The following is a 15,490-nucleotide window of genomic DNA, read 5'->3' as shown; positions in this document are numbered from 1 at the left end:
TATGGTCATTCAATAGAAATATGTCAATATTGATCATCTATGGTCATTGAATAGAAATATGTCAATATTATTGATCCTCAATGGTCATTGAATAGAAATATGTCAATATTATTGATCATCTATGGTCATTGAATAGAAATATGTCAATATTATTGATCATCTATGGTCATTCAATAGAAATATGTCAATATTATTGATCATCTATGGTCATTGAATAGAAATATGTCAATATTATTGATCATCTATGGTCATTGAATAGAAATATGTCAATATTATTGATCATCTATGGTCATTGAATAGAAATATGTCAATATCATTGATCATCTATGGTCATTGAATAGAAATATGTCAATATTATTGATCATCTATGGTCATTGAATAGAAATATGTAAATATTAATGATCATCTTTGGTCATTGAATAGAAATATGTCAATATTGATCATCTATGGTCATTGAATAGAAATATGTCAATATTATTGATCATCTATGGTCATTGAATAGAAATATGTCAATATTATTGATCATCTATGGTCATTGACTGGATCATATTTAGGTTCTACACTGTAAGTCGACCACAATGATTTCATCTTTCAGAGTCCAATAAGCATCACCAATAGGGGGAGGAGCCAACATCACCTGGCCAATGGTGTCGCTGACAAACTGATCGATGGCGTTTGCCATCTCCGCTCGCTTGACGCCGCTACGGAAGTTCATGGCGAGCACGCCAGGATGATGTCTGAGCCACCAGTTGTCTGCTTTGTCACCTGCCAGGCGGGTGCAGTGGATACGGGACTGCTGGCCTGCTCCCATCCCGATCACCTGATCCACACAACCAATCAGGACATGCAATGACATCATCCTCTCATTTGCATAAAACTCTTCTTTATCAGCAAGTCGGCTGTTCACATCCAATTTTCATATCAGCCGGATTTCATTAAAAACAAGCATATCATGTGCGATACAAGCAGTCCTGCAGCCTGATTATTTGTGTGTGATATCATGTGCGATACAAGCAGTCCTGCAGCCTGATTATTTGTGTGTGATATCATGTGCGATACAAGCAGTCCTGCAGCCTGATTACTTGTGTGTGATATCATGTGCGATACAAGCAGTCCTGCAGCCTGATTACTTGTGTGTGATATCATGTGCGATACAAGCTGTCCAGCAGCCTGATTACTTGTGTGTGATATCATGTGCGATACAAGCAGTCCTGCAGCCTGATTACTGGTGTGTGATATCATGTGCGATACAAGCAATCCTGCAGCCTGATTACTTGTGTGTGATATCATGTGCGATACAAGCAGTCCTGCAGCGTGTTTGTGTGTGATATCATGTGCGATACAAGCAGTACTGCAGTGTGTTATGTGCGATACAAGCAGTCCTGCAGCGTGTTTACTTGTGTGTGATATCATGTGCGATACAAGCAGTCCTGCAGAGCGTTTACTTGTGTGTGATATCATGTGCGATACAAGCAGTCCTGCAGCGTCTTTGTGTATGATATCATGTGCAATACAAGCAGTTCTGCAGCGTGTTTGTGTGTGATATAATGTGCGATATAAGCAGTTCTGCAGTGTGTGATATCATGTGCAATACAAGCAGTTCTGCAGCTTCTTTGTGTATGATATCATGTGCAATACAAGCAGTTCTGCAGCGTGTTGTGTGTGATATCATGTGCGATATAAGCAGTTCTGCAGTGTGTTCGTGTGTGATATCATGTGCAATACAAGCAGTTCTGCAGCGTGTTTGTGTGTGATATCATGTGCGATATAAGCAGTTCTGCAGTGTGTTTGTGTGTGATATCATGTGCAATACAAGCAGTTCTGTAGCGTGTTTGTGTGTGATATCATGTGCAATACAAGCAGTTCTGCAGCGTGTTGTGTGTGATATCATGTGCGATATAAGCAGTTCTGCAGTGTGTTTGTGTGTGATATCATGTGCAATACAAGCAGTTCTGTAGCGTGTTTGTGTGTGATATCATGTGCGATACAAGCAAAGTGTTTACTTGTGCAAAGCAGGACAGACAGTTAACATCCAAATGTCCTCCAATAAAACACACAATTTATACCATTTTACTAAAGTCATTTACAAAAAGGATGCTATAGGCTACTAGGAGCTAGCAGCTACACAACAGCTAAGCACACAACCGAGACAATACATATTTGTAGCAAGATGCCAGAAAGAAATGAAAGACTGACTCACCTGTCCGTCTTTGGCGTAGCAGACGGAGTTGGACTGAGCGTATTTGACAGCAATGGTGGCCACAGTCAGATCTCGCAGGGCGGCCTCAGACAGCTGCTGAGTACATGTAGTGTTTAACTTCAAGTGTCAGCAAGGAACAATCAATGTAGTATTTCACTTCAAGTGTCAGCAAGACACTATCAATGTAGTATTTATCTTCAAGTGTCAGCAAGGAACAATCAATGTAGTATTTAACTTCAAGTGTCAGCAAGGAACAATCAATGTAGTGTTTAACTTCAAGTGTCAGCAAGGAACAATCAATGTAGTATTTAACTTCAAGTGTCAGCAAGGAACAATCAATGTAGTGTTTAACTTCAAGTGTCAGCAAAGAACAATCAATGTAGTATTTAACTTCAAGTGTCAGCAAGGAACAATCAATGTAGTGTTTAACTTCAAGTGTCAGCAAAGAACAATCAATGTAGTATTTATCTTCAAGTGTCAGCAAGGAACAATCAATGTAGTATTTATCTTCAAGTGTCAGCAAAGAACAATCAATGTAGTATTTATATTCAAGTGTCAGCAAAGAACAATCAATGTAGTATTTATATTCAAGTGTCAGCAAGAAACAATCAATGTAGTATTTATATTCAAGTGTCAGCAAAGAACAATCAATGTAGTATTTATCTTCAAGTGTCAGCAAGAAACAATCAATGTAGTATTTATATTCAAGTGTCAGCAAGGAACAATCAATGTAGTATTTATCCTCAAGTGTCAGCAAAGAACAATCAATGTAGTATTTATCTTCAAGTGTCAGCAAGGAAAAATCAATGTAGTATTTATCTTCAAGTGTCAGCAAGGAACAATCAATGTATTTATCTTGACGTGTCAGCAAGGAACAATCAATGTAGTATTTATCTTCAAGTGTCGGCAAGAAACAATCAATGTAGTATTTATCTTCAAGTGTCAGCAAGGAACAATCAATGTAGTATTTAACTTCAAGTGTCGGCAAGAAACTATCAATGTAGTATTTATCTTCAAGTGTCAGCAAGGAACAATCAATGTAGTATTTATCTTCAAGTGTCAGCAAGGAACAATCAATGTAGTATTTATCTTCAAGTGTCAGCAAGGAACAATCAATGTAGTATTTATCTTCAAGTGTCAGCAAGGAACAATCAATGTAGTATTTATCTTGACGTGTCAGCAAGAAACAATCAATGTAGTATTTATCTTCAAGTGTCAGCAAGGAACAATCAATGTAGTATTTATCTTGACGTGTCAGCAAGAAACAATCAATGTAGTATTTACCTTCAAGTGTCAGCAAGGAACAATCAATGTAGTATTTATCTTGACGTGTCAGCAAGAAACAATCAATGTAGTATTTACCTTCAAGTGTCGGCAAGGAACAATCAATGTAGTATTTATCTTGACGTGTCAGCAAGAAACAATCAATGTAGTATTTATCTTCAAGTGTCAGCAAGGAACAATCAATGTAGTATTTATCTTGACGTGTCAGCAAGGAACAATCAATGTAGTATTTATCTTGACGTGTCAGCAAGAAACAATCAATGTAGTATTTACCTTCAAGTGTCAGCAAGGAACAATCAATGTAGTATTTATCTTGACGTGTCAGCAAGAAACAATCAATGTAGTATTTACCTTCAAGTGTCGGCAAGGAACAATCAATGTAGTATTTATCTTGACGTGTCAGCAAGAAACAATCAATGTAGTATTTATCTTCAAGTGTCAGCAAGGAACAATCAATGTAGTATTTATCTTGACGTGTCAGCAAGGAACAATCAATGTAGTATTTATCTTGACATGTCAGCAAGGAACAATCAATGTAGTATTTATCTTGACGTGTCAGCAAGGAACAATCAAACATTCCTACTCACGGAGCCCTTGGAGACAACATTAGTGAAGAAGTCTTTATTGATGAGACCATTGTTCCTCTTCTGTTGGAGGTAAAGGCCAAACAAGACTCGCACTTCTGTGTCGTCAGGCTCGTATTTAGGGTCCATCTTTAGGAAGCACACACAAATATATTCAACCACAACATTCAAAACATCGATGGCAACCGGGTCTTACATTCGGATTCTCTTGGAACCATCCACTTTAAAAAAAATTTTAAAAAACGGTTCCTTTTTTGGTGCTGTGAGACATAGCGGCCACAGGGGTCGCTAGCAGCAAACTGTTTATCTTCATACACAGTGTGGAGCCGCTCCGATAATCCTCCATTGTGGCAAATAAACTACCTTACAAGTAGCAATATCACTGGAGGACGAAGCTAAACATGTGACAAGTGAAAGCAAGAGGAGACAATCCAAGAGATAAGTGCTTAGTAGAGTTGAAGAAGTGTAGATGGAACATGTGACAGCACAAAGTACCAACTGACTTTTCTGGAAAACGATGCCAAAGCGGACTTATTTCACAGTGTTCTTCCAAAACACACAAACGGCCCCTACCCCGCCTTCCTCTCGTGAGCTGCTCCTTTGTCAATGTTAATGTAAGTGGATTTGACTTTTTAAAAGTATTTATTATTGTAGCAATATGGTTGTTAAAGTGAAGGGTTTTTGTGATTTCTGATTGTTTGTGAGAGCACCAAAGGGACCGTGTGTGTGTGAGCATGTTGACAGTTCAGCTTGTCCTTGTTGTTTTAGCCTGGTAATAAAAAGACAGTTAGTCCATCTCCTCCTTGTAATGTGTGATATACAGTAGTGTATAATACTTCATATTGTGTCCAAAGTGTACAAACTTTCACTAAAATATGGACTTTTGTCGATGCTGGAACCAATTATTCATATTTACATTGTTTACGAAAACATTTGCGTCACTGTATGTCAGAATAATTGTACATAAGTTATCACACAACTTGTTTTCCCATGAGTTCAGGCTGCCCTGCGAGGAGACAAAATCTGTCTTTGTTCTTATCAAGCAAAAAGCTTGTAAACCTCCACTGTGTGCGATGAGATGCGACGTGGCGGTGTCGGTTTCTTTGATCTAAGGGACAGCCACAGGAAGACCTGGTCATGACCCGAGATCTACAAAGCAGAGAGGGAGCAGACCTGACACCGCTCCAGGCAGCTTTTCTTTTAACTGTTTATGACCGAGTGCAACAGCTGTTTATGACCACCCTCCCCTTAGAAACAGCTGCAGCCATGTAATCAAGAAATGCCCAAATAAATGAGGCGGCGTGGAGCTCCCTCCTCAGAGCGTGGTGGGAGGCTGTAGCTGAGTGTGCAGCCCCAGACGTTTCTCCTCATGAGCTAAATTGAATCCTGTCCCTTTGCTTCTTGTCTTGTCTAATAGATGTCATCGGTGTTTGAACCTGACACTGTACAAACCCCGTTCAAGAACCAATTAGGTTCGAAAATCGAGGTTCCGCTGTTTTGTTAATGTAACAATATTTGTTGTTTCCGTTGATGTTTGCAAATGTAGAGAACAAATCCTTGCACACTGGAGGACTTTGAGGGCAAACAACAAATAATTTAGTAGTATATAGTAGTTTTTACTTTTGTTTAGTTACTGTGTGCTATTGACTTTGTTTTGGTCAAGCAATTATATCTATTAAAAGAAAACTAGTTTCAATATTGTGTTGTTATTGCTAAACTATTAAACTCACCATAAATACATGACAAATGTACAGTTAATACATTTATACCATAAATAAACATGTTTTTAAAATATAGTGAAAGTGTACTTCTGTGGAAAGAAACTTCATAATATTTACATTCAAGTTCAAAAGACGGCTTGAAAATAACACTGAGAAGCACGTAGTATACTTTTGACCCCGCCTCTAAAAAGAAGTGGAATCGTGCAAATTGAAAGGAGCCCTAATTAAGCCCAAATCAAAGAAAAGATCTTCATCAAAAGTCTCCTCTGTGATGTAATAATTCATTGATATTAGAACAGATAAATGCAGAGTGCCAAACGTGAATATCAAGAAGAGAACCTGAAGCACGCAGTAGTTTCCATTTTTCTTTTTGGACAGAATTGCGAGGGCCTCCTGGTCGTAGGCAGGTGCGATGATGCCGTCAGACACCTGTAGGTGACAAAAATGACATTTTTAAAGAAATAAAATATCAAGAAATAACTCATTTTCAAGTGCTTTTACCTCTCTTGATATGATCTTGGCGGTGGGAACGTCGCACACGTCGGACAAAGCGATGAAGTCGCCGAAAGACGACATCCTGTCGGAACCTGGGAAGACACAAGGTTGGATGCGACGGGAAAAAAAGAGGAAGAAGTTGAGTGTTGGACTCAGACCTCTTGCTCGGGCGTAGGCGGTGGCCAGCGGGCTGAGGTCTGCCAGCATGTCGTGCACCATGCACACCTTGGCCTGCTCCTCGGTCAGAGGAACTCCCACTGCAGCTCCTTCACATCAAATACAGAAGGTAGATTCATCCAACTGAAAAGTGAGACAGCAGCTAACACATTCTCATACTTTCTGTAACGTCCAGTACAAAATGTCAGCCATCTTGAAAAAAGTTACCATTTTTTTCCCACTACAGCACTCCGTGTCGGTCGCTTGTACACAATATATCTCTTCTGCTTGACTTTTCAAACTGTCCTTATTTGCCAAGTAATCCAGTTTTTGTCCTTCTTTCCCAGCGTCTTATTGGTTCTGTTTTGTTTGTTTTCGCTAGTGCAACGATCAAGCCTTTGCCCGCAACACTCGCAGTGTGGGCTTATTAAAAAGGAGCGCCACGAGTTTCATGATCAATCAAATAATGTGACAAGAGATGGACGACATGAATACGACAGAAAATATTTCTGTTAAAATTGCAAACTTTGTGTAAATATCTTGACAAATAGGAGATGATTACATATGTAAAGAAGGTGAGGCAGTAGCTCACACATTCTCATACTTTCTGTAACATCCAGTACAAAATGTCAGCCATCTTGAAAAATGTCGCTTGAGAAAAGTTACCATATTTCCCCCTCACTACAGCACTCTGTGTCGGTCACTTGTACACAATATAGCTCTTCTGCTTAACGTTTCAAACTGTCCTTTTTTGCCAAGTAATCCAGTTTTTGTCCTTCTTTCCCAGCGTCTTACCAGTTCTGTTTTGTTTGTTTTCGCTAGTGCAACGATCAAGCATGATCAATCAAATAACGTGACAGAGATGGACGACATGAATACGACAGAAAATATTTCTGTTAAAACTGCAAACTTTGTGTAAATATCTTGACAAACAGCTAAAATGATACACAAAGCAAACTATAACCTGCTAGCCAAGAATATACAACAATTCTTCCCAAAAAAAAGAGAAATATAACCTTAGAGGAAAATCTAATTTAAACATTTGTATGCACGTACAACACTTAAGACCTTCAGTATATCAGTATGTGGAATTCAATGATTGATTGCTTTGCTTAATCCATTCTAACAATGTACTAATATGATCCACTTCAAGAAACTCTTCAAACTTAGTGTTTACAAAGTACAAAGAAGAAGAACCATGATAAACATTCTGAATGTATTCCATCCATCCATTCATTTTCTAGATAATCTTACTCATCTCACCATAGGAAATATAACTTACTTCACCGAGTATTATTTATTTATTTTTATTGTTGTTACTTATGGAGTATATTGTGAATAAATTGAGAACAGGAAGTGAACAAAAGTTTTAGCAACAGTTATGTAAAAGAAAAGGGGTAGGATTAAAAAAAGCTCTGCTTCTTCCTACTCCTTTTCGAACACGTTGAAAAGAGAAACTGGAAATTGTGATGTATCATGTTGTATGCATGCATGTTCCAAATAAACTCAAAATCAAATATGAGATGATTACATATGTAAAGAAGGTGAAGCAGCAGCTCACACATTCTCATACTTTCTGTAACATCAAGTTATAATCTACGTGAAGGAGCCCAGAATTGTTTTTATGTCAATGTTGACAATATTTCAGGAGGAAACCTTACAATGTATTAAATCCATAAAGTGTTATAAAAGTGTATACAATGGAGTAGATGAGTTATTGTGATGTAGAGAAATGTCATATTTTGACCAATTTTCCCAGGAGATGTTCTATATTTACAAATAAAAAGTCGATGCTCCTCTTAGACACACGTAAAGGTGTTTTTTGATGATAAATTAAACACATTTAACATTATGTCACTACTGGTCCTACCTTTCCAACAAAATACTGTTAAAATAACATGTCCAGATGTTTACGGACATATGATATTCATCTTTAATAACTTTTACTGCTAATGACTATCACCTTCTTGACTACTAATAATTGCTATCAGTGCTGACACTGGAAAAAACATATGGGTGGATCTCTAGCGTAAAGTTTACGGTATGTTTGCGAGTTGTTTCAGTCTTTGATGTCTGGTCATTCGTTGTGCTCTAAAAAGTGTTAATAGTGCAAGTAGTGTACTTATTACACACCAGCTGTTTGACTGTAACATTCATCTTTGTTGTAGTTTTTAATCACACGGTGTTGAAATTGCCGTGGAAAACCACTAATGCTATTAAGTCTTTATCCTACCAGCAGGGCTGACGTGCTTGAAGGAAGCGGCGGCGGCCATGTTGAGGGCGCTCTTCAGCTCTCTGACCAACTGCCAGCCGTTCAGGGCGTCACAAAGGTTGATGAAACCAGGAGACCCGTTGACCACTGAGAGAGAACAGAAGGAAAAGTATCATAAAGTATCAGTCATGTTTCTTTTGCCTAACATTTATTTAATTGTGCTGGCACGCTATGTGTACATTTGGACCGCCATGAAGACATTTGCTGCAACTGTACAATCAAATAGGGCTGGGTGAGAGACATACAGATACATATATAGCAGTTATGGCTACCCTTGAGACTCAATTGATGTGGGCGGGCCACTCTCGACGACGTGGGCGGACCACCCTCTAAATGGTCCACCCTAAATGATGTGGGCAGACCACCCTCGACGACGTGGGCGGACCACCCTAGACGACGTGGGCGGACCACCCTAGACAACGTGGGCGGACTACACTAGATGACGTGGGCGGACCACCCTCTAAATGGTCCACCCTAAATGATGTGGGAAGACCACCCTCGACGACGTGGGCGGACCACCCTAGACGACGTGGGCGGACCACCCTAGACGACGTGGGCGGACTACACTAGATGATGTGGGTGGACCACCCTCTAAATGGTCCACCCTAAATGATGTGGGCAGACCACCCTCGACGACGTGGGCGGACCACCCTAGACGACGTGGGCGGACCACCCTAGACGACGTGGGCGGACTACACTAGATGACGTGGGCGGACTACACTAGATGACGTGGGCGGACCACCCTCTAAATGGTCCACCCTAAATGACGTGGGCGGACCACCCTAGACAATGTGGGCGGCTACCCTTGAGACTCAATTGACGTGGGCGGGCCACCCTAGACGACGTGGGCGGGCCACCCTCTAAATGGTCCACCCTAAATGATGTGGGCGGACCACACTAGACTTGATTTGATTTGATACATATATAGCAGTTATGGCTACCCTTGAGACTCAATTGACGTGGGCGGGTCACACTAGACGACGTGGGCGGACTACACTAGACGACGTGGGCAGACCACCCTCTAAATCAGGGGTGTCAAAGTCAAATGGACGGAGGGCCAAATAAAAAATTTAGCTACAAGCCGAGGGCCGGACTGTTCGAATGTTCATTGAAAAATTTTTAAATGACGCATATAGTCTAGTGAACCTAATTGAACCTACTGAAAACCTAACAAATATATTCCAATATGATCAGATAAATAAAGCAATATTTTCTTATGGCTCTGTCAGTAATCTTTAATTTTCAACAGACACAAAAGACAAATTTCCTTTATATAAAAATCCCCATAACATGAACATTAAATGAAAGAAACCGGTATTCAAGGTAGGGATGTTAACAATTAATCGATTTTCGATTAATTGCCGTTAAGAAATTACCCGATTAAAATTAACGATTTCAATTAATTGACAATTCCGTTCTGTCACGGTCGGTGCGGTGGTTTTCTGTGTGAAGGTAATGCTGAGTTTATACCTCGCTAGTCCACACGAGGGAGTTGTTGCTTATTGTACTTTTTCCAAGCAGCAACACCATCACGTGACCAGCCCTACATGTCCGCTGTACACATGAGAGTCCACATGCGAGAGAAGAAAAACAAACATGAAGCGACGCAAGAGAAGTGCTGTGTGGGAACATTTCACCCTAAAAGAGGACGATGCAACGTGCAAAATATGTAAGGCTGTTTTGAAGTACAACAATTCAACCAGTTCGTTAAATTACCACCTAAAAAGTTTACATGCCGCTGTGCTTGGAGGAGAGAGTGGAGGCGGAGCACGGCCAGGCCAGCCCTCCGTCGCCGAAGCGTTTTCCAAAAGAAAAGCGGTGTGTGATGACGCACGGGCAGAGGGCATCACCCAGAGGATTTGCAACATGGTTGAAAAGGATATGCTGCCTATAAGCATTGTGGATGGCAAGGGGTTTCGTGAGTTGATGAACTATTGTGAGCCAGACTACCAAATCCCTTCTCGAGAAACAATAACAACCCGCATAGAGGCTCGCTACAAAAGAAAGAAAGCCGAGCTGAAAGCACGACTGGCCAACACGCATGTAGCAATAACCACTGACTGTTGGACGTCAAATACAACAGAGAGCTATATCACCGTCACTTGCCACTACATGGAGGACTGGCTGATGAGGTCGGCAGTCCTAGCCAGGGTTGGCTAAACTTGGCTTGCTTAATATTTTACTATCACGATCACCATTGTCTTTCAGGAATGTTTACTTGAAGTTGTTGTCAGCCTGTTTCAAGCTGACTGATTATTACATTAATGTTTACACTAATAGTTTGTGAGAGACAAACTAAGATGGGCATAGTGCATGCACTTTATTTTATTTTATGCAGTGACATGTTTTTCATTCAGTTCTTCTGTCAGCCTCACTTGAGCCCAAATGTTAAGTTGAATCAATGACTGTTCTTCTGCAGCAGGCTTAGGTTTACTTATTTTGCTGTTACTTACAATTTCAGGGATGTCTGCCTTATATTTTTTCAAGTTGACTGTCATATAGGCACTTTTCCCAGTTCAAGAGGGATTCAATTAATGTTGCAGCTTGCAGGCTGCTAGCCTTCTAATAGTTTGTGAGACAGACTAAGATGTGCATTGTGCATGTTGTGCACTTGATGTTACTTTATTTTTCTTGTCTTTACAGTAGTGAGTGAGTGACATGTTTTTTCACTTCAGTTCTTGTCAGCCTCACCTGAGTCCAAAGGTGAAGTTCTGCAGCAGACTGCAACAGCCAACAGGCTTACTTATTTGCTGCCTGCTGTTACAATTTTCAGGGATGTCTTCCTTGTATTTTTTCAAGTTGACAGATAGGCATTAGGCACCTTTCCCAGTTCAAGAGGGATTATATAAAATAAAGCTAGCTATTATGGCTGCTGCCACTACCAAGTCTTGCATGTGTGACAAGACTAAAGTGCACTTTATATTATATTCCTCATGTTACAAAGATGACTTACTTTTGTATCAAATAAACATTTGATTAGGGAATACAATGTCCTTTGTATTTTATACCAGCAAAATTTTGATTTTGATTTTGTACCTTATTGAGGGGAAATCTCAGATGGGGGGAAAACGCCGCTTTATCAACTAATCGATGATCGATCGATAAGGTTATCAACTATCAATTAATGAAATAATCGATAATTTGCATCCCTAATTCAAGGCACCATCAGTAGCCTATATTTTCTATTTTAGCAAAAGTGGGCTAAATTTACTTCAAAGAAAAAAACAATAATAGCAATTTTCTATCATCCACTCAACTGAAATATTTTTAAAATATAATTAAATTGAAATACAATAAAATAAAGTGCAAAAATCTATAAATCAAAAACAACACTTTGTTTAAGGAGAAGTAACATGCAGTGAAAACAAATATTAAACTTTAACTTTTAAACTTGAATTGAGTAAAAACTCTAAATATGTGATTGCACAGTAATGTTCACATTAAACCCCCCTCCTCCCTCCGTGGGAGGGAGGCGAGTTGGGTGCCCGAAACCCCCCGCTGGTTTCGGCCCGCCCCTTGGCGCGCGTGGCACGGCGGGCTCCGCGACCCGACGGCTGGCCCTCGTGGCTTGACGGCGGGCGCGTCCCGACGGGCCGCGCGTAGGGGTCAAACGCAGAAGTCTCAGGGCCTCGTGGTGAGGGGGTGGCCTGCGGGTTTCGGCCCGCTTGACCCCCCCGCTCCGCTTGGCGCGCGCGGCACATGACGGGTTCCGCCACCGACGCTCGGGCTGCAGCCCGACGGTGGTGCGGGCCCGGCGGTGACGCGCGGTTTGGGGAAACAAAGCAGAAGTCTCAGGGCCTCGGGGCCGGGTTTCGGCCCGCCCCCTTGGCGCGCGTGGCACGGCGGGCTCCGCGACTGACGGCCGGGCTGCAGCCCTTCGGCCGGCAGGCGCGTCCCGGCGGGCCGCTCGCCCCCTTTCGGAACCTTGGACCGGCATCCGCTTGGTGGGTGTAAAAGATCTGCGGTCTAAAAAAAAAAAAAAAAAAAAAAAAAAAAAAAAAAAAAAAAAAAAAAAAGATCTGCGGTCTGCGGGCCGGTTCTAATAATAAATCAAGATCATCCCAAGGGCCGTAAAAAACCTTCTCGCGGGCCGGATATGGCCCGCGGGCCTTGACTCTGACATATGTGCTCTAAATGGTCCACCCTAAAAGACGTGGGCGGACCACCCTCGACGACGTGGGCGGAGCACACTAGACTTGATTCGTTGGTAGACGAGTGCAAAGTCCTCCAAAGAGTTGAGCGTTACGTACCAGGGGTCACAGCAGACGCAATGTTTGCTGTGGGAGCAACAATCCTGACATGATCCAGACCTACAACCACCCCCCTCCCCCCCACCACAAGTAGATTGCAGTCCTGTGTGAAGTGAGCAAGCACCTGTAAGAGGGAGTCCGGAGCCCAGAGTGTAGATCTGGGCTGGTGCTTGGTGAGGGTTCATGCCGTAGCGCAGGGGCAGCTGTACAAGGCCTCGGCCGTACTGACCACGGAAGTAGTGCGCTATGGCCTGGTCGTACTGGGCTGTGTGGGTGAAAGCCTAAACAACCACAGTCAGAACAATTATTCTTGTATGACAGCAATGAAAGTTGAACTTGATGCTCATTTCTGCAAGTAAACACAACAAGTGATGGTCACATGGGGTCAAAGGTCAAACAATCGGACTTTGTCTTTAACCAATCAGACCCATGCAAACAACATAAAGGAGAACCTGAGCAGCGGCCATCTTTGTTTATGTCAACATCGTCAAAAAGAAGAAGAACTGGATAATTGAGTTACATAACATGATAATTAACAGGTCATACTAGAGTTAATCAAATAAGTTCCACGTATGAATCCATTTCAGGACTGTCTGCATATGTGGAATATGGTTTATGGCAGCGCTTCTTAACCATAGGGCCCATTGTTGGGCTGCGAGGGCCGCAAAAAAATATGTGTTTCTCAGCTGTGGTCCGTATGGGCCAGTTGTAATACACTTTCCCACCACCTGTGGCAGTAATGTCAACCTCAAGCTAAATTCATAGAAAGGTTCCTTTAAGCGCAAAAGTTACGACTAAAGTAGTGAAGCTGTATTTTTATTTCCACTTTGATTTTATTGACGGTTCATTTAAAAACATGTATTATTAATTTAGTTGATTTATTTCAGCACAACATAATTGTATGTAAATGTGTTTTACCATCAGTTCCTTTTATGCAATAAATTTGGTTAGTTCTTTTTCCCCCCCTAATCAGCCTGTAAATATGTAGATTTAATCATAATCATAATTCTTTTAAACTCATTTTTGTATCTCTGCTACAGTGTGCAGTTCCATCAATTATGCAAATGAGGTGATGAGGTCACCGCCAATAGCTACTTTCCGGGCTGAGGAGTTGGCAACACTGATTTAGAGGTTTAGAACCCCGGTTTATAGTACAGGTACATTTACAACATGCATACATTTGCAATATGACACAACACATATGTCCAGTTTCTCATTACAACATGTCCGAAAAAGGAGTAGGAAGAAGCAGAGCTTATTTAATCCTACCTCTTTTCCACTTCATAGCAATTACTGACACGTTTGTTCACTTCCTGTTCTCAATTTGTCCAGTTTGTCAATAAATAACAAAGATCAAGCGTTGCACGTGCATAAATTACATTTTTGTTGTTCATTTTTAGCAAGCAGGTTATAGTTCGCTTTGTACGTAATTGTAGTTGTTTGTAAACGCAGCAAATCATTGAATTTTTATGTGTTTATTGATTTATTAAATAGTGTTCAAAGTACCAAGTATCTGGACTACTACAATACTGGTATGGTGAATGAATGAATGAATGACAACCCTGTACCTCACCTCTTAAAAGTCAGATGGAGACCCAAATGAGGACCAGCGGTAAAGAAATGGGATTAAAAAAACAACAATATTTCTCACTTTGAGAGCCAGAGTCCTGCGTGTGTCCAGGCTGGTATCCTGGTCTCCTGAGGACTCCATCTCCTTGGTGACCAGGGAATAATCAGCGGGGTCACACACCACCGTGACACGTGCGTGATTCTTAGCTGCAGCCCTCAGCAAAGTTACACCACCTTGGTAAATACAAAAATACAAGTGAAAACGTCATGAATTTGAATGGGGCGATATCAGACATGGTGTTGTGTATCGTCACAGCTCACCGATGTCAATCTGCTCCACGGCATCTTCCACTTGCACATCTGGGTTGGAGACGGTCTTGACAAAAGGGTAGAGGTTGCACACGACCACCCTGAAGAGAAGCAGGCAGCATAAAATAATGTTCTTACCAACACAAAACTACTAGGACTAAACTATTAAAGTAATATGAATATTTCATATCTCCATTATTGAGACTAAAATTATCACAGTAACGTTGAACGTGCTCAAAAAGTACTAATGTAGACAGAAAGTTTTATTAAAAAACAAATACACTTAAAACACCTTAAAACATTAAATATTACTACTTTTTTGAGTGTTTAAATAAGGTTTTAGAGTGTTTCTAATAATGTGACATCACTTCCTGTTGTATCAATCAATCAAAGTTTATTTATATAGCCCTTAATCACAAGTGTCTCAAAGGGCTGCACAAGCCAAAACGACATCCTGGGCTCAGATCCCATCCCTACATGTACCGATACAGTACCAATTTTCAGTACTTTTGTGTGTGTTAAAAAATATTGTTTTTGATAATAACTGCTGTCCAGTTGTTATATCTTGTTTTATTATCACATGTCGGAGTCTCATTTACGGTTGCCAGTCAGATGACAGTAATGTACAGTAGAGATCGACCGATTATTGG

At 40.9% G+C, this 15,490-nt stretch overlaps 1 protein-coding gene across 2 annotated transcripts in view; it reads right to left on the bottom strand.

The window, feature by feature from the left end:
- LOC133664961 (bifunctional purine biosynthesis protein ATIC-like) overlaps positions 1-15,490 on the bottom strand; it is a 36,462-nt gene that overhangs the window by 7,782 nt on the left and 13,190 nt on the right. The window contains exons 4-13 of one of the 2 annotated variants that reach the window (XM_062070052.1): positions 14,853-14,941; positions 14,614-14,765; positions 13,087-13,243; positions 8,674-8,799; positions 6,443-6,550; positions 6,291-6,376; positions 6,129-6,218; positions 4,072-4,197; positions 2,201-2,296; positions 638-820 (exon numbers count right to left, since the gene is read on the bottom strand). In XM_062070052.1, the coding sequence (XP_061926036.1) occupies positions 638-820; positions 2,201-2,296; positions 4,072-4,197; positions 6,129-6,218; positions 6,291-6,376; positions 6,443-6,550; positions 8,674-8,799; positions 13,087-13,243; positions 14,614-14,765; positions 14,853-14,941 (1,213 nt within the window). The remainder of the gene's footprint in view (positions 1-637; positions 821-2,200; positions 2,297-4,071; positions 4,198-6,128; positions 6,219-6,290; positions 6,377-6,442; positions 6,551-8,673; positions 8,800-13,086; positions 13,244-14,613; positions 14,766-14,852; positions 14,942-15,490) is intronic. The other variant, XM_062070059.1, reaches the window with a different exon arrangement.

Source organism: Entelurus aequoreus, linkage group LG02, assembly GCF_033978785.1.
Source record: "Entelurus aequoreus isolate RoL-2023_Sb linkage group LG02, RoL_Eaeq_v1.1, whole genome shotgun sequence".
Taxonomy (NCBI): domain Eukaryota; kingdom Metazoa; phylum Chordata; class Actinopteri; order Syngnathiformes; family Syngnathidae; genus Entelurus; species Entelurus aequoreus.
The sequence above is the reverse complement of the archived record's forward strand: the minus strand, read 5'-3'. Positions and strand labels throughout refer to the sequence as shown.